Here is an 18770-nt window from a genome sequence, read left to right on the forward strand (position 1 = left end):
TGTGTCTAAGTGGTTTTTAAATTTTTTTTGTTTAATCTCCTCACCTTTTTCAACTAGCCCCCAACCCCAATGAATTGGCCAATGTGGCTTCTAAAATATAGCAAAATGTCAATTGTAATTATAATTGTATAATTATGTGATTTTTTAATGCTTCTCTGGGTTTCCAAGTTGATAACTTATTATAGCTTTTACAAAAAAATTAATGAATTATAAGAATTTATACATGTACCAAAAAAGAAAAAAAAATACACTTGTTTATTTCTCTGGGAACATATGTATTTAATTCAAATTCTGTAATTTAGATTCAGCATGAATGGCAATAAATGGATCTTCGGCAGTGTTGCTGATAGAGAAGTGAGCGTTGCCGTCACGAGAAACGTAGATCTTAATTCCTGTACACTTGTTGTCAATCTTATCTCCGGAAATAACATCACAGTAGGTGCCGGCAGGAAGACCCGTTTGCAGAGTTAGAGACAGTGGCCTGTAACATACAAGTCAAGACTTAGCTTGAGTTCCACACACTTGAAAGCAAGCGTGCAGACGATCTCGCAGATCCATGCCCCGCTGTGGGCCGCAGAACACAGCCACCTGGGTCTCGGAGAGAAGAGAATCTGAACGCCAAGACCTCACGGGGGGGGGGGGGGGGGCGTGGGGGGGGAGCCAGTCGTTCTCTCAGGAACAGAGTAATCCTGTAGGAGGCTCAGCCATTCCCTCGCCACTGGGGAGGACTGTCAGTGAAGATCTGAGTCTACTCCCCCTTAGACGAAAGTACTGCCTGCAGTAAACACAAATCATCTGAGGGCATTAAGAAAATAAGAACTACTTTAAAATTTTTTAATTTGATTATTTCTTCAAAAGGCTAAAGTGAATTTGGGCTGGAGATAAAAATAGTGTACCATTTCTTTGAAGAAGCATATAGTTAAATATAAAGCTGTCTCTCACATTTATTTAGGCTCTCCCATCCACAAAAATGGAAATTAAAGGACTAGCCGTGGATTCTTTTGGCAAAAAAGCAATACATTTGATTTACTTTTTGTCAGTAAAACACAATGTCCACTAGAAAGAGCTAAGAATGGTGGACACTGCCCGCCCCTAAGCCACAGTCCCAGTCTCCACCCGTGTGAGACCCGAGCTCTCCTGAGCAGGATCGTTGGGCAGGAGATGCACAAGTGCTTTACTGTCACAGACAGCGGGAAGTGAAGGAAAAACCAAAGAACCAGATAGAAGAGTGGTTGAGAAAAAGAGCTGGGAAAAATGTGTTTCGGTGCTGGGGCCGTGGTTTTCCAGTTATTTACATAAAGAGGGGCTCAGTCCGACATGTTCTTCTATGTGCTTTGTACACCTTTGTCCTGGCGACTGTACTGTGTGTGAGGTGGACATGTGAGCACACACGAGCTTCCTGTGCACCTGTGCCTGCAAGGTGCACAGAAATCACTCTGCTGGGAGCAGAAAGCCCTTTCAGGACGAGACCGGAAGTGTAAGGAGCCATCAGCCTGTTTCTTTTCTTTCTGGCTCTTTTCTGATCTCTGTGTTTTGTTTTTTTTTCAATCCATTGACTAAAGAATCAAACAAACGTAGGACATATTAGCATAAAATATAATTTCTAATTGATCTGTACGTACCAGTCGTCATTGTTAAAGACAATGAATCCTTTGTTTCCTCTTCCGAAAGCCACCTGGTTGCTCCCATTGTCCCACCAGTTTGTGAAAGGCTGGCCGTCAACGACGTTACGGAACATAACCATGTTCCTAGAAACAGAACACGGCTCGGTTGCTCGGGCTCCCTGGGCAGCGGAAAGGCAGACGCCCAGCGGGTTCCTCAGCAGAGGGTGTTCTAAGTAAGGGGCCCCACCTTATCTGACGCCACCGATGCTCACAGACCCAGTCATTGCCGCAGGTCGTGTCTGGATTAATGGTCACTTCTTTAATTACTCCGTTAGTATTGGGTGGCCCAACCCAATCATTAATATCCTTTATGAGCAAAAGAGAAAGAAAAGAATTTAAAAATGCTCAGGTTTTTAATACGAAACATTTGGCCTCTGCCTTCTCCATTGCACCACGCTGTCTGTCCTGTTTGTGTCTCCAGACTGTCTCCTGTGGAGTCCAACTCCTTCAGTAGCCGCACAGCCCTTCCCCGGGATCTCGTCCTCCCCCGGATCTCGTCTTCCCCGGGATCTCGTCCCCCCATCTCGTCCTCCCCCGGATCTCGTCTTTCCCCAGGTCTCGTCTTCCCCCAATCTCATCCTCCCCCCATCTCGTCTTCCCCCAGATCTCGTCTTCCCCCAATCTCATCCTCCCCCATCTCGTCTTCCCCCAGATCTCGTCTTCCCCCAATCTCGTCCTCCCCCCGTCTCGTCTTCCCCCCATCTCGTCCTCCCCCGGATCTCGTCTTTCCCCAGGTCTCGTCTTCCCCCAATCTCATCCTCCCCCATCTCGTCTTCCCCCAATCTCGTCCTCCCCCCGGTCTCGTCTTCCCCCGGGTCTCGTCTTCCCCCGGATCTCGTCTTCCCCCCATCTCGTCCTCCCCCGGATCTCGTCCTCCCCCATCTCGTCCTCCCCCCAATCTCGTCCTCCCCCCGGTCTCGTCTTCCCCCGGGTCTCGTCTTCCCCCGGATCTCGTCTTCCCCGGGATCTCGTCCCCCCCATCTCGTCTTCCTCCGGATCTCGTCTTCCCCCGGATCTCGTCTTCCCCCGATCTCGTCTTCCCCCGATCTCGTCCTCCCCTGGATCTCGTCCTCCCCCATCTCGTCTTCCCCCGATCTCGTCCTCCCCCGGATCTCGTCTTCCCCCAGATCTCATCTTCCCCGGGATCTCGTCCCCCCATCTCGTCTTCCCCCGGATCTCGTCTTCCCCCGGATCTCGTCTTCCCCCGGATCTCGTCTTCCCCCGATCTCGTCTTCCCCCGGATCTCGTCTTCCCCCGATCTCGTCTTCCCTGGGATCTCGTCCCCCCCATCTCGTCTTCCCCCAGATCTCGTCTTCTCCCGATCTCGTCCTCCCCCGGATCTCGTCTTCCCCCGATCTCGTCCTCCCCCGGATCTCGTCCTCCCCCGGATCTCGTCCTCCCCCGGATCTCGTCCTCCCCCGGATCTCGTCTTCCCCCGGATCTCGTCCTCCCCCGATCTCGTCCTCCCCCGGATCTCGTCCTCCCCCGATCTCGTCCTCCCCCGAATCTCATCCTCCCCCGATCTCATCTTCCCCCGGATCTCGTCCTCCCCCGGATCTCGTCTTCCCCGGATCTCGTCCTCCCCCGATCTCGTCCTCCCCCGGATCTCGTCCTCCCCCGGATCTCTTCCTCCCCCGGATCTTGTCTTCCCCCGATCTCGTCCTCCCCCGGATCTCGTCTTCCCCCGGATCTCGTCCTCCCCCGGATCTCGTCTTCCCCCGATCTCGTCCTCCCCCGGATCTCGTCCTCCCCTGATCTCGTCCTCCCCCGAATCTCGTCTTCCCCCGATCTCGTCTTCCCCCGGATCTCTTCCTCCCCCGGATCTCGTCTTTCCCCGAACGTCTCACTCTCCAGTGCTGTACTCTCACGGTAACATAGTCTCCCCCTCGTTTTCTTCTTACTGCGGTGGCCTCTTCATAACCCTGTAGGCAGGGCACTAGCCATGACACAGCTAGGAGCTTGGTTTCAGAAACAGCAGGGTCCAAACACTGTATTACTACTAACAATACTCAGTCACTGTACATAACTACTCTGCACCTCGATTACTCCGTCTGTAAAATGGGGACAATCGTTCAGATATTATAAAAATTAAATAACATGTGGAAAGTGCCTTGAATATAACTGCTAAATAAAAGAATGAAGCGTCCTTCATTCTTCCCCTTTTGGATGAATGTGTTAAGCAACACATCACAAAACCAGATTGTGTCTGGGAAGGTTATCAGCGTCTGTCTTAAAAGCCATGTCACACGGTGAAGAGCGGAGCCAGCGAAGAGTGTTTCGCATACACAAGTTTGGAGAGGTGGAGCTGTTACAGGAAAGAGGGACGTGGACATGGCCCACGACTCCTGACATCAGGAGTACGACCAGTTCCCCTGGAAATGACAACAAGTGGGCTCAGTATAAAAGGACATCTAAATAGTAAAGCTGCCCAACAGGAGAATGAGCTGCTCTCCAAAGCAGCGGCTTCCCAGCTGGAGGGAATCGAGAAGAAACAGGATAACCATCTGTCTGTTACGAAGAGGATTTCTACCTCAGGCATGAAGTTGCTGGATGGTGTAGCACCTGCAAGCACCGCTTTAAAAAGAAAACTTCCTACTCACTTTCTACATACATTCAAGATTTGACTTTTCAGTTCCTTTTAAAAATTTTTACTCAGTTTAATGTCTTTACCAAATATTCTTTCCATCCTTATCTTTCCCATACAGTCTACAAATTTCTTCTTTTATTTTCTGATTGAATGTATTGGGGTGACATCGGTTAACAAAGCCATGCAGGTTTAAAGTGTACAGCTCGACACAACCTCGTCTGCCCACTGCATCGTGTGCCCGTCGCCCCAGGAAAAGTCTCCTCTGTCCCCACTCTCCTGTGCCCCCCGCCTCCTCCCTCCACCCCCTGACCTCTGGCTGTCACCACACTGTTTTTTTTACTTTGCCTGTTTTAACATCAATTCAACTATATATATAGTCTTCCATAGAACTTCCTTTTTTAAGTATTTAACCAGTATTTATATTGCTTGTACTATGGACAGGTATTGCTTTAAGTTCTGTACAAGTGTTCACTTGTAACTGACATACCAGCCCTATCAATTAGGTACTCATGAGAGGTACATATCCTCACTGTCTCCTCTTTTTAAAGTGTTTTGGGGCAATACCTTACTTCCCCAAATGAGAGGTATGTCTCTCGTTTCTGAAATCACTTGCATACCATTTGGCAATGGAGAATTTTAGCTTTTAATATCCACGGCATTGCTAAGAGTCCTACATCAGGTTTACATTTAAATACTTGATAAGTAAATAATAAGTATAATAGACCATGTGACATTAGAACAAAACTGCCTGCCTTTTTTCGAGAAAAAGGTAGTTCGTACGACACCAGAACTTACTTTTCCATTCTCAAAATACCTTGGCCAGCGGAAGCTCGACATGATGCGTGTGAAGCCGTAGGGGTGAGCGAGCATGAAGCCCACTCCCATCTTGTACAGTCTGAAAGTGACCAAACAGCGTCAGCGTGAAAGAAACTGCTCTGAGCCCTAGGAGAGGGGAGGGAAAGCTGGGGACGCTATTTCCTACCTGGGGTCCCAGAACGTCAGGATGGAGGCTCCCCCCGCTCCGTGTCCTCGCTGATTGTCGTGGTTGTCCACGAAGACCAGCGCCCGGTCCGAGGGCATGAAGCCCCAGCCTTCTCCCCAGCTCCTGTCACACACACACACACACACACACACACAAGGATTCTATTAACGTGGCTTCAGAGTGACCTAAGCGTGTATTTCTATCAGTACAGAATCCTCAAATAAAATTCTCTAATGAAGAGGATTTTTCTGGAAGGTGTGTGTGTGTGTGTGTGTGTGTGTATATATATATATATGGACAAAAGTAAGTTCACAGTTATTTGAATGGAAGTAATACAAATAAATAACACAATAATTAATAATACAAGCATAAACTCACAATGTCAACCTAGCTTTGCACATGCCTGTAAATATGTTCCATAGATACAGCTATGTTATCTATAAACGCATTCCAAAAACGTATATATGCATGCATGCCATGTACTGCATTCATGTTACAGGTATGTTTGCTGGTGTCAAAAATGTCCTTTTAGAAGTTTTCATATATTATCATTTTGATGGACTTCAGGAGGGCCAACATCTATAAAGATCATATTATGCAGAATGGCAATCTGAGTTATAATAAGGCTTTAACATTATACTTTTATAATAAAAACATTCGGAGAGTGGAAGTCAGCTGATATATATGTAAATTCCACAGCACAGCCACATTGCAGGGACCTTGTAAATGAGAGAGGAGGTAATCATTTTAATAACCACCTGGACTTCACAGGTGATATGCAAACAGTCCAATCTACTGTCGTCATATAAATCATAGATTAAAATCTGCAGGTTATGTTTTGGGTTTCTGGACATACTTCCTTGTGATTGACATTCTAAATGATAAAGATGATCGATTCGAGTAGGGGGGAAGTTTAAAACTTGTTGTTCGGAACGGAGCCCCGGAAAGGGGTCGCAGTGAGATCTGACTATCGTGCGGGTAGGAGGACGCGCAGTACTGCGAGGTGCTGCCCAGGGCGCCCGCCGGTACCTACTTCAGGTAAGCCATCTTCTCCCCGCCCCAGCGGCGCAGCACCGTGCCCAGCTTGGCGCCGTACTTGAACTCCGTCACCCGGCCGTTGCCGAAGTAGTCGCTGCTTTTAATCGCCTCGCCACCCAGATCAATTACCTACAAGAAACACAGCGGAAGACACCATGCGGGGTTGGAATTTGAACCGACAAGTGAATATATATAGAAAGAAGTGATATAGAAAATGGCTTTAGCCCTGGCCGGTTGGCTCAGTGGTAGAGCGTCGGCCTGGCGTGCGGAAGTCCCGGGTTCGATTCCCGGCCAGGGCACACAGGAGAAGCACCCATCTGCTTCTCCACCCCTCCCCCTCTCCTTCCTCTCTGTCTCTCTCTTCCCCTCCCGCAGCCAAGGCTCCATTGGAGCAAAGATGGCCCGGGCGCTGGGGATGGCTCCTTGGCCTCTGCCCCAGGTGCTAGAGTGGCTCTGGTCGCGGCAGAGCGACGCCCCGGAGGGCAGAGCATCGCCCCTGGTGGGCGTGCGGGGTGGATCCCGGTCGGGCCATGCGGGAGTCTGTCTGACTGTCTCTCCCCGTTTCCAGCTTCAGAAAAAAAAAAAAAAAAAAAAGGAAATGGCTTTAAACTAGTTGTTTGAAATGCCCCAGATGATTTTCCTTATCTCCAGAGTCTTACTTTTGTTGTTGTGCCGCGATATCTACTAACAGGACAAGGCCCCGGTGTCCTGCGGGGGTGCGGACCTCGCCAGTCTTGCACATAAAGAACAGTGACTCGAGCGCACGTGGCACTTAATATCTGGCCAGCAACATTTCTAAGTGCTTGATAAATAGGAATGCATCTGATTTTCGGACAGAAACAAAGACATAACTACTACTATTATCGCTTTTCCTCGCGAAAAAATTGTTGCAGTGGGAGGTCCCTCAATTTGCTTACATGAACTCAGCTAACAGCGCTGTAGATAAAAGTTAAACTGAGACAGGCTGGCTCAAGACAACTGGACTGTCACCTGTGTTCTCTAATGGGCTCTGGGCGGCGGCCCACGACAGGTGTTTGCAGCCTAAATAAGCTCTCTGCACTTCCTTCAAACGCCGCAGGATCAAGAGTTCAAGAGTTTGATAAACAGCCTCTGAATAAAAGGAGGTTCAAGAACGCTGTTCTAGACAAGTGACTCCTGTTCTGTAGCCAAGACTCGGTTATTAACCCTCAGGACTTCTGTTTTTGATGAAATCTGCCATTTTCCAAGGGCTGACACGGGCCGGCCTAGGCACGAATCCACACCCACGTACCTCCTGGTAAATGAAAGGCTTGCTTCCTTCGGGGAACCAGGTGGTGTTCAGAGGGTGCAGCTGGTCCAGAACCGCCTTCATGTCTCCCGGCCACATGTGCTTGGAGGCGTCGATCCGGAACCCGGCCACCCCGATGTCGATGAGGTGGTTCAGGTACTCCGCCACCTTGGAGCGGACGTAGTCCTTCTCCAGCGCCAGGTCCAGCAGGCCCACCAGGCGGCAGTCTCGGACCTGGGGAGGGACGGCCCGTGTGACTGACCCAGAACGCATCACGTTCCCCCCGGGGATCCCTGTGATCGGTTGCTCATTTTTTCAATAACAGATGTTTCTGTGTGGTGTCTTCTCTGCCTCGGGCCCTGAGGACACTGACCTTCTAGTATGGACATACCTTTGAAATACTTTCTATGAAGAAAATGGAGAGGCCCTGGCCAGTTGGCTCAGTGGTAGAGCATCGGCCTGGTGTGCAGGAGTCCCGGGTTGGATTTCCGGCCAGGGCACACAGGAGAAGCACCCATCTGCTTCTCCACCCCTCCCCCTCTCCTTCCTCTCTGTCTCTCTCTTCCCCTCCCGCAGCCAAGGCTCCAATGGAGAAAAGTTGGCCCGGGCGCTGGGGATGGCTCCTTGGCCTCTGCCTCAGGCGCTAGAATGGCCCTGGTTGCAACAGAGCAACACCCCAGATGGGCAGAGCATCGCCCCCTGGTGGGCATGCCGGGTGGATCCTGGTCGGGCACATGTGGGAGTCTGTCTGACTGCCTCCCCATTTCCAGCTTCAGAAAAATACAAAAAGAAAAAAAAAAGAAAATGGAGAATGTAGGCAGTCAAGTGGGTGAGCTTTCTAACTGGGGAAAGTGTCTTAAATATCGGTTTGAGTTTCTTATATTTCAACAGTCAGACCTGGAATCCTGTTTTCCTCAGGAAACTAAGCTAATATTTAAACGGGGACCAGTAAGCTGGACGTAGAGACACTGCTCACAAGAACCAGGGGATAACTGATCGCTCCGTATGCATTTTGAAATACCCCCTCATTTTTGTGAGCGGTAGAGGCAAAGGCACAGGTAGCTGTTTATTCAGATGAGTGGGTTATTTATTTAGTTTTTTTTTTAATCACCTGGTAAGGATCATTGTAGTTCTCGATGTCTCCGCTTCCCGTCCTGCATTTGCCATCATTGAAATCCCACCCGGAGAACGGGACTGCGGGGAAGTCCCTGCTTCCCGGGTTGAAGTAACTCCCGCAGGTGCTGTGGGTGCCCGCAGTCACGCCGTTCCCGCACATGTGGTTGATCACCGCGTCCACGTAGATGTGCACCTGAAAGGAGGCGACGCTTGGGTTTCAGCTCGACCCGGAGAGAGGTCGGGAGCTGTGAAGACCTACATGCCTTCTAGCCGCATGTCTGCCTATGTGGTCAATCGACAGAAGCAGAGAAACTACCCGTTCACTGGGACAACATACAAAGAGCCTTCCTCGGGAGAGATTCCTGGTTTTCGACATTTCTGTGGTCAGGCTCAGAAAGCAGCCAGCCTCTGCTGACTTCAGACGCTATCTGAAGACCGGACGGTAAATATTGTCGCTCCTTATGTTCCGCATTCAGGGGTTCTATCTATTTATCACCCAAAAGAGAAAAATCCTATGGGGAAGAAGACTCGGGAATTATGGATGAAGGCACAAGCCAGGCACATAAAAGTGACAGCAAATACTGTAACCCGGATCTCCAGTTCCTAACAAGAAAAGGTTCCCCAGAAATCTGTCTAGTTACAATGTTTAAAAGTTGCCATTTGGCTCAGTGAATAAAGCGTCGACCTAGAGATGCTGAGGTTGCCGGTTTGAAACCCTGGGCTTGCCTGGTCAAGGCACATAAGGGAGTTGATGCTTCCAGCTCCTCCCCCCCTTCTCTCTCTCCTTTCTCTCTCCTGTCTAAAATGAATAAATAAATAAAAAAAATTTTAAGTTGCCATTTGGTTTATTACTAAGAAAAGTAAGATGGCTTTAAACTCTGATTTATATTTTTTTCAATTATTCCTTTTTAAATTAATATTTTTTAAAGATTTTATCTATTGATTTTTAGAGAGAGGAGAAAGCGGTGGTAAAAGTGGGGGGAGGAGCAGGAAGCATTAACTCCCATATGTGCCTTGACCCAGCAAGCCCGGGGTTTCGAACTGATGACCTCAGCGTTGCAGGTTGACACTCTATCCACTGTGCCACCACAGGTCAGGCCAATTTACATCTTTAGTAGATAAATGGCACATATACAAAAATTTACAAAATCGAACAGTAAGCAACAATTAAATTTTAGTTATAGCTAAAGTATAAATTAAAAAATATGGAAAATGTTCTGCTCTGAAGGAGCAAGAGACAGGAGGGAGAACTTCTATTTCTTTACATAATACTTTTAATGAAAACTAATTCACTTACACCAACGTTGTTACACCTAGTCACCATGTCTCTGAATTCATCTTCGTTTCCTGATCTTGTACATAACTTGTAGCTAATTGGTTGGTATCTTTCCCACCAAGGTCTCGAAGGGTAATTAATTATAACATTTTCATTGGGTGGAGAGATCTACAAATAAAGCAATGTTAGGTATCAATATTATGGCTTACTTTTTATCATTGGGTACTCTAGAAAAGAAGGATCTAAAATTATTCCTGAATCTTTGTATAAACCGCTACATTTCTTTATAACCCCTTGAAATTATGAACAGTTCTTTGGAAATAGTCGTGTTGAAGAAAGAAGAGATCAGAAACAAAACACAATGTTGCCAATACTGCTAAATTTCTTACTCTTCCCCAGGAAACACTTTACTTAGAGTCCTTATTCATGATGTAAAGCCCCCAGCCTCACAGACACAGATCATAGCATTTACTATGAGCACAGCACACTCCACAATTGACGCTATGGCCGGTACCCACCTGAACCCCTCCAAATCCTTTCGGGGCTAAGTATCGCTCACATTCAAGAGCAATGTCCGCCCAGCGCCACTCAAACAGATGGACAATGGAGGTTCGCCCGGGCTTGGTGTTGGGGGCGTACTGAGCCCAGCAGAACCCAATGGCCGAAAGCAGTAGAAAGAACTTCATTTTGCTCTGAAGGCTTCTGCTATTTCCAGCAACTATTTATATTCCTGTAAAAAACATATTTTACAAAGTAAATGTTACCATGAATAATCAGAGCACAGAATGTTTATTCATAATCTGAAAAGTATAATCAATAGTGTATACAGGTGAGGAACATTCATAAAAATCTTCCAGGAAAACAACCTGAATGACCTTCTAGATAAGAACTTAATATGTTCCTTATTGAGGGAATATTAACCTTTTTAAACACCTGGCATTTTATATATATATATATATATATAAAATGTCCTTAATCATGTATTATTTATTTAAGATTAGATTTTATTTCTGAAGTCCTTCAAGGATACAAGGAAAATAACAAACAGAGCCAGCTAAATTCATGGTCAAAATATTGCCTTAGCCATCTATTTGCAAACATTTTAAAATCTCAACTTCAAAAAGAAACAGGATATTTAATTTGGTTGTTTTTCATTCCCAGTCCAAATTTTCTTTCTTTTTTTAGTATTAAATAAATTTTTATTTATTGATTGATTGATTTGAGAAAGCAAGAGAGAGGGAGAGAAACATTGATTTGTTGTTCCTCTTATTTATGCATTCATTGGTTGACTCTTGTATGTGCCCTAACCAGGGATCAAACTTGCAACCTTGGCATATGGGGATGTTGCTCTAACCAACTGAGCTACCCATCCAAGGCTACCAACTCTTCAGTTACTTCAATTTCTGCATTAAGGTTTAAGAATCTGTTTGGAAGTTGAATGTCCACAAATTGAGAAAACAGACCATTTTTCTCCCTCCATCAAATCATATGCTTTCAACAGTGACTGGGGCAGTAGGTGTGATCAGTGTTGGTTTTTTTTTTTTGTTTGTTTTTTTTTATGATATCTCTGTGGTCCACAGGATTTTTTTTTTAATTTTTTTATTTTATTTTATTTATTCATTTTTAGAGAGGAGAGAGAGAAACAGAGAGGGAGTGAGAGAGGAGAGAGAGAGAGAGAGAGAGAGAACGGGGGAGGAGCTGGAAGCATCAACTCCCATATGTGCCTTGACCAGGCAAGCCCAGGGTTTCGAACTGGCGACCTCAGCATTTCCAGGTCGATGCTTTCTTCACTGCGCCACCACAGGTCAGGCAGTGTTGGTTTATTCTTTATGCCTATCCAGGCAGCCTCAGGCAAATACGAATATATCACTCAACGTGTAAATGAATTAATGTTAACCAAGAAGAGACAAGTTATCTTCTCTTGTCATCTGTAGTTATTAGTCTGGATGCTTCATAAATATCTTTATAGCAAGTAATTTAATGAAAGTATCATTAAAAATACTTTCTATGTCAGATCTGTCTGTTATTTTATCACTGATATTTTTCTCTAGGTGTTTTTATTTTTTTTCTATTTTCCTAGTTTTCAATGTTCTAAAGCTTTCCATTGTAATTTAGTATAGTACTTGATTAAAGTAGTAGTTTCTCTTACTGAAAAAAGTAATAATCTCTCTAAATTTTATATTGAATCTCATGCCCAGTTTTCTTTTCTTTTCCAAGTGAGAGAAGGGAAGATAGAAAGACTTCCACATGTGCCCCAACTGGGGTCCACCCAGCGACCCCCATCTGGGGTGATGCTCTGTCCACCTTGGGTCACATTCACAACCAAGCTATTTTTAGCACCTGAGACAGAGGCTCCACGAGGCACCTCAGACTAATACACTAGAATTAATAGAGCCATGGCTGCTGGGGTGGGTGGGGGGGAGAGAGAGAGGGGAGGGGTGGAGCAGCAGATAGTCACTTCTCCTGTGTGCTCTGACTGGGACAAATCAAACCCAGGTCATCCACACACCAGGCAACACTACCACTGAGCCGAGCCAACTGGCCAGGGCCGTACAGTTTTCTTAAAACCATACCCTGTTGCCTGTAAGCCCCCTCCCCCACCCAGGAAAGGTGCTGACAGATGAACCTGAGCCCAGGATAGTAAGTCATGTGTGAAGGGGGAGGGAAAAGTGCAGATAATCAAGTCTGCTTACCGATTTCCGAAATGTTCACACACATTTCGGGTATCAATAGTATTCTGTACTGTCGGAAACTGAAACCAGAGTGGTCATTGAGCCTAACTAACATGGATTGTGAAACTCTGCAGTCATATGACCATAGCCACTTATTTCAAGACAAAAAGGGGAGAAGGGGCTCTATGATACTCAAAAAAGTATTAATTAAAATTACTTACCACATCAACTTCTTTAAATCAGCAACTTCTCAATGATTCCTTTTTCAATTATAAATTTTTTTTTAAATGTTCTTTTTTTTCTCTTCACTTAGGAAAAAGATACTGAATGTTAGACTTCCCAAATTTTGTATAATTCTCTTCCTTTCAGTAGGTGCTCTTAGGACCCTGCTTGAATTCTCCAAATCGGATTTGTACAAAGTCTAATCTGAGTTCCACAATGATAGCAGCTCACTCCTTTCTCCGGAGCAAATCCCTGGCTTTCCCCGCCCCCCAGCCTGGGTTTCAGTGTGCAGCCCTGTGACGTCCCTTAATTACACTGTACCCTCCGGGTTTGCTTTCTCTCAGTCTTCCTTTCTCTTTCTCAATAGCCTCTCCCAAACTCAACAACTCTTGTTTTCCAAACAATTGCTGTTAATCTATTGGGGGGTGGGGGGGGAGAATGCTGAAATAACCTTAAAGACAGATTAGAATACAATTATGTGAAATTAGTTAAGTAACATAAGTGGGACCGGAATGGAAACAAAGCCTCTAAATCAGTAATCTAATTTTGAATCCAAGATTTGCCATCGGACTAGGTGAACGGTAAAGAAAACTTGGAAGTCTGGAGTTTACATTCTGATCCTCATTTAGGAAATGGGATTAAAGTATTATTGATAAAAATGAGAACGGAGAAACAAGTAACGATGTGCATTAAGCACTGCTGTGTCACATTTCCATGTATTTGCACTTTGATTTCTCACACATACTTAACTGCAAGGTCGAGTTCTGACTGAACTCAGCTTTAAAAGCAGGAATGTGCAGCACGGAGAAATGACTCAATGCAAAATCAAAACCCAGCCGTCTGCCTCCACAGTGAGCTTAGCCCTACGCGGTCTTAGTCTCTGTCACTGGCTGGTTAGAGAGAGAGAGAAAAAAAAACTAATAAAATATCATATGTGAAGATATTTTGGAATCTGGAAACTTGTTCAGCCAATATTAATATGTTTAGAAGATTGCAGGAGGAGGAAGGGTTAAACTCTTGTGTGTGTTTTTTGTTGTTGTTGTTTTTCAAATTGTCACTCTAAACAAAGTTAATTTTCCCCCGTTAGTTTTTATTCCTGATCTCATATGCACCCGCAGAAGGCACTGTTGTTCGTAAACATGCGGCTCCTTCCTGGGGTGAAATACACGACCCTGTCCTGTTGTCCCTGTGATCTGGTTTGGTAGTGAAATGCCAGCAGGCCTCGTGTGTCTCACTTTGGGGTGTCTGTGATTGTGCAAGCTTGTGTCAGAGTGAAGCTCCAGTGGCAGGTTGTCAAGTTGGCCAATGAGAAAAGTCAGTCCCTCCCTGACCTAAGATGAACACGGGAGATAAAGCTGGTTATTAAGCTACTAAGGATTTTGGTTTCTGTTACTGCCCATAACCCATTCTTTTCTGATACAACCCTTGATTTCCCTTAAATTCTTTGATTCAAAAGACATTCTGTATGCCGTCTGCTTTCTCTTGGAAAAGAAGTAGGAAGTCAAGGGTGGAATACATCATAGGACCAGAGGATATTAACATGAAAAGAGACTATAAGAATAAGCTAATCCAGGGATTTCTAGAGTTTCACTTCTAAAAAAAAAATCAGTAAAATTTCAAAAAATAAATATTTTAACACAAAGGTTATGAAATGAGGCTTTACAGAAAAATGTACCATTAATACATTGTTCTTGTCTCTTTTTGTCATTTCGAACTACTTCTATAAATCTAATCTTAATTTTATTGATATAAGAGCTAGGAAGGAGACAAGTAGCATTTACATTAAACCAACTGACAGTTAATTGGACACGTGTGACAGAAGAAAAGTTTCCACCCACTTCTGCATGTGGAGTCGGTGGGGAGAAGCTTGTAGGGTCTCAGGACCCAGGGGAGTTGCCCTGAGAGGGGCACATTCAAGACATATGCATATATTTAAATATACATAATACAAAATGTATATAATATATAAAATATAAATTAAAACATATAAGTAAAATATTTTCAGCACTTTAAAAAGAAGGACACCCTGTTGTCTGTGACCACCTGGATGACCTGAACATTATTCTAAGTGAAATAATGCAGACAAAGACAGTACTGCCAGGTGTTACTTACACGGGAAATCTAAAAAAATAAAAATTAAAAACGTCAAACTTTTTAAGCCAGACAGTAGAAAAGTGATTGCTAGGGACCAGGGGATGGAGGAAATATGAAAAGGTTGGTAAATGGGTACGAACTTTCCGTTATACAATAAGGTCCAAGGATCTAATATATATAACATGGTGACTACAGTTAACACTTTTGCATAATTGAAATTTGCTGAGGGAACTTAGCAAATACACGAGATGACGGAGGTGGTAACTAACCCGACAGTGTTCACTGTGGATTTTACATGTAGTAACTGTCTTTTATTACGTTGAGGTAGTTGCCTTCTATTCCTAGTTGAACAGTTTACATCACAAAAGGGTACTGAATGTTGTCAGATGCATTTTCTGTATCAATTGAGATGATTCCGTTGTGTTGTCCTTCATTCTTTTAATGTGTATTACACTGATAAATTGTCATATGTTGAACCATCTTGGCATTCCAGAAATACATCCCACTTGGTCATGATGTATAAACCTTTTAAACTATGCTGCTGAACTCAGTTCACTAGTGTTTTAACATGGATTCTTGCATCAATATTCCTAAGGAATATTGGTCTGTAGTGTTTGCCTGGCTTTGCTATCAGGATAATAATGTTAGTCTCCCAGCAGGAGTCAGGAAGTGTTCCGTCCTCTTCAATGTTTGGAAAAAAAAGTTTAAGGAGGATTGGTATTATGTCTTTCCTAAATGTTTGTTAGAATTCCATAGTAAAGCCGCCAGGTAGGGGCTTTCCTTTGTTGTTTGATTTTTTATCCTGATACAATCTCCTTCCTAGTAGGTTATTCAGAGTCCTCATTGCTTTGTAATTTAGTCTTCATAGAAGGTTGTGTACTTCTAGGAATTTGTCCCTGTCACCTAGGTATCTACCGTACTTCCCCATGTATAAGACACACCCTTTTTCAAAAAATCTGGGGTCTAAAAACTAGGTGCATCTTACATAGTGGTTGTGACATTTCAAATGCCATAGATGGAACTGAGGACAAGGCAATCTATGAAGACAGTGATTTCTCATCAGACACAGATGAGGATAAGCTAATGGATGGGAGGTCTGACAGTGATGAGTTGTATGAATTTTATGATGAATAATACTTGAGTTCAATGTTTATATCATACAATACAGTTTTTTTTTTTCAAATTTTGGGTCCCAAAATTAAGGTGCGTCTTATACACGGGAGTGTCTTATACATAGGAAAATACGGTGGTGTTGGTGTAGAATTCTTCATAGTACTCTTATAATTTTTATTTCTATAGAATATGCAGTAATGTCCCCACTTTCATCTCTGATTTAGTAATTTGAGTCTTTTTCTCTTTGTCCACCTAACTAAAGTTTCACCAATTTGATTGTTTCCAACCTTTTGGTTTCATTGATTTTCTCTATTTTGTATTTCATTTGTCTCCAATCTCTATCATACCTTTCTTCTGCTCACTCTGAGTTTAGTTTGTTCTTTTTCTAGTTTAAGTTGCAAAGTAGGCTACTGATTTGAGATTTTTTATGTTAAGTGATTATAACTATAAATTCTCCCCTCAGCACCACTGTATCAATGCATCCCATAGTTTGGTGCATTGTGTTTTTGTTCAGTTCTAAGTATTTTCTAATTTCCCATGTGATTTCTTCTTTGATTCATTGGTTGTTCAATGATGCATTAATTTCAATGGGAATGTGAATTTTTATAGTTTTCGGTATATTATTGCTTTCTAACTTAATCCCATGGCAACCAGAGAAGATACTTTGTATATTTCTTTAAAAATCCACTGAAACAATTTGTAGCTTGATATACAGTGTGTCTGTAAAGTCATGGTGCACTTTTGACCCCGGTCACAGGAAAGCAACAAAAGACAATAGGAATGTGAAATCTGCACCAAATAAAAGGAAAACTCTCCCAGTTTCATACCTATTCGATGCAGTTCGATGTGGGCTCACGCACAGATTTTTTAGGGCTCCTTAGGTAGCTATCCCGTATAGCCTCTACAGACTCATCACTGACTGATGGCCTACCAGAACGGGGTTTCTCCACCAAACTGCCGGTTTCCTTCAACTGCTTATCCCACCGAGTAATGTTATTCCTATGTGGTGGCGCTTCATTATAAATGTGCCGATATTCACATTGCACTTTGGTCAGACTCAAATTTAGTGAGCCACAGAACACACTGAACTTTCCTCTGTACTGTCCACATTTCGACTGGCATGGCTGTGGGCTGCTCCGCTGTATACACGGTGTTACGTCATCACCTGCTCACGGACATATGCTGCTACATCATCCTACAGAAATTGGGAGGGTTTTCCTTTTATTTGGTGCAGATTTCACATTTCTATCGTCTTTGTTGCTTTCCTGTGACTGGTCAAAAGTGCACCATGACTTTACGGACACACTGTATAGTCTATCCTGGAAAATGTCCCATGTACATTTGACCGGAACATGTGTTGTTGGATATGTTCTGCATATCACGTCTGTTAGATCTAGTTAAGTCTTCTATTTCCTTATTTATCTTCTCATTGTAACCCTCATAACAATTATACTGGTTTCTATTATTGTAGAATTATCTATTTCTCCCTTCAATTTTGTCCATTTTTGCTTCATACATTTTTATGATCTGTCATTAGACATATGTTTGTAATTGTTACATCCGTTTGCTCTATTGAAACATTTATTAATGTCAAATGTCCTCCTTCTCTCTTGCAACCATTTTGATTTAAAGTCTATTTTGTCTGTATGGTCACCCTCTTTTGCTTATTATTACGTGCATGTAATATTTTTTCCAATTTTTCTTGGCATCTAAATGAGTCTTGTGGACCGCATATAATGTGATCCTGTGTTTGTATTTAGTCTCCTAATCTCTGCATTGTAACTGAAGAGTAATTCACTTACACTTAGTTACTGAAAGGGAGGGACTTACCTGCGATTTTGCTGTTTCCATTATACATTAGTTTTTTGGTCCTATATTTTCTGGTTTAGTTGATTTTTTTGTAGTGAAATGTTTAAATTACTTTCTCATTTCCTTCTGTATATATTCTGTAGCTGTTTTCTTTGTAGTTACCATGGGGTTTACATCTTAAAATCATAACATGTATTTGAAATTTATACCAGCCTCCCTTCAACAATATAGAAAAACTGCCATTACATTTCTGTTCCCCTCCTTTTCATTGTCGAAAGTCCTTAAAATGACATCTTATACACTGTGTGACCCCACACATAATTATTTTAAATGCATTAGTCTCAAGTTATGTAGAAAACATGTGGAGTTATAAACCAGTTACTAAACAAACTTACAGATTAGTGTTTTTAAATATGTCTCAATGTAGGAAACTGTAATTATAAAGCACTGTTAAAATACTAGTTTTTATAATTGCCCATGTATTTCCTCTATATTTAAATTTTTTAAAGATTGTTTTTGGGAGAGAAACATCCATTTATTATTTCACTTATTTATGCATTCCTTGGTTGAATCTTGTATGTGCCCTGACCTGGGATCAAACCCCCAACCTCAGTGTGTCGGGACGACTTGAACCAACCAAGTGACCCAGCTAGCGCCTGTTTTATTTACTGCGATCCGTACTTCTCCACTGGGCTTTATTTTCCTGTCTAGTGTCTATGATTTCACCCTGCAAGAGTCCCTTAAGCATTTCTTCCAGGGAAGAACTAGCTATTCTAGTTCTGGTCTTTTCCCAAAGAAATCTGAATCAGTTTGGCAATATCAACAAAATAAACTTTCTGCATGGGACTGAATCAACTTGGAAAGTGCTGACATCTTAACAGTCAGGAGCCTTTTGACCCATGTCCACATTATCTCTCCCCAGTATTTTTT

At 43.6% G+C, this 18770-nt stretch overlaps 1 protein-coding gene across 1 annotated transcript; it reads right to left on the reverse strand.

Annotated features, from left to right (window-relative positions):
• Window positions 1-251: 251 nt before the first annotated feature.
• Window positions 252-12975, reverse strand: LOC136383088 (pancreatic alpha-amylase). The gene is made up of 11 exons (XM_066352642.1): window positions 12824-12975; window positions 10449-10660; window positions 9952-10098; window positions 8650-8847; window positions 7542-7772; window positions 6267-6400; window positions 5234-5356; window positions 5047-5146; window positions 1852-1970; window positions 1623-1748; window positions 252-481 (listed from the first exon to the last, which is right to left on the reverse strand). Exons 2-11 carry the CDS (start codon window positions 10614-10616, stop codon window positions 280-282), a joined length of 1548 nt encoding a protein of 515 aa, XP_066208739.1. The 5' UTR covers window positions 10617-10660; window positions 12824-12975; the 3' UTR covers window positions 252-279.
• Between the last annotated feature and the right edge of the window lie 5795 nt (window positions 12976-18770).

This window comes from Saccopteryx leptura, chromosome 11 (genome assembly GCF_036850995.1).
Source record: "Saccopteryx leptura isolate mSacLep1 chromosome 11, mSacLep1_pri_phased_curated, whole genome shotgun sequence".
Taxonomy (NCBI): Eukaryota; Metazoa; Chordata; class Mammalia; order Chiroptera; family Emballonuridae; genus Saccopteryx; species Saccopteryx leptura.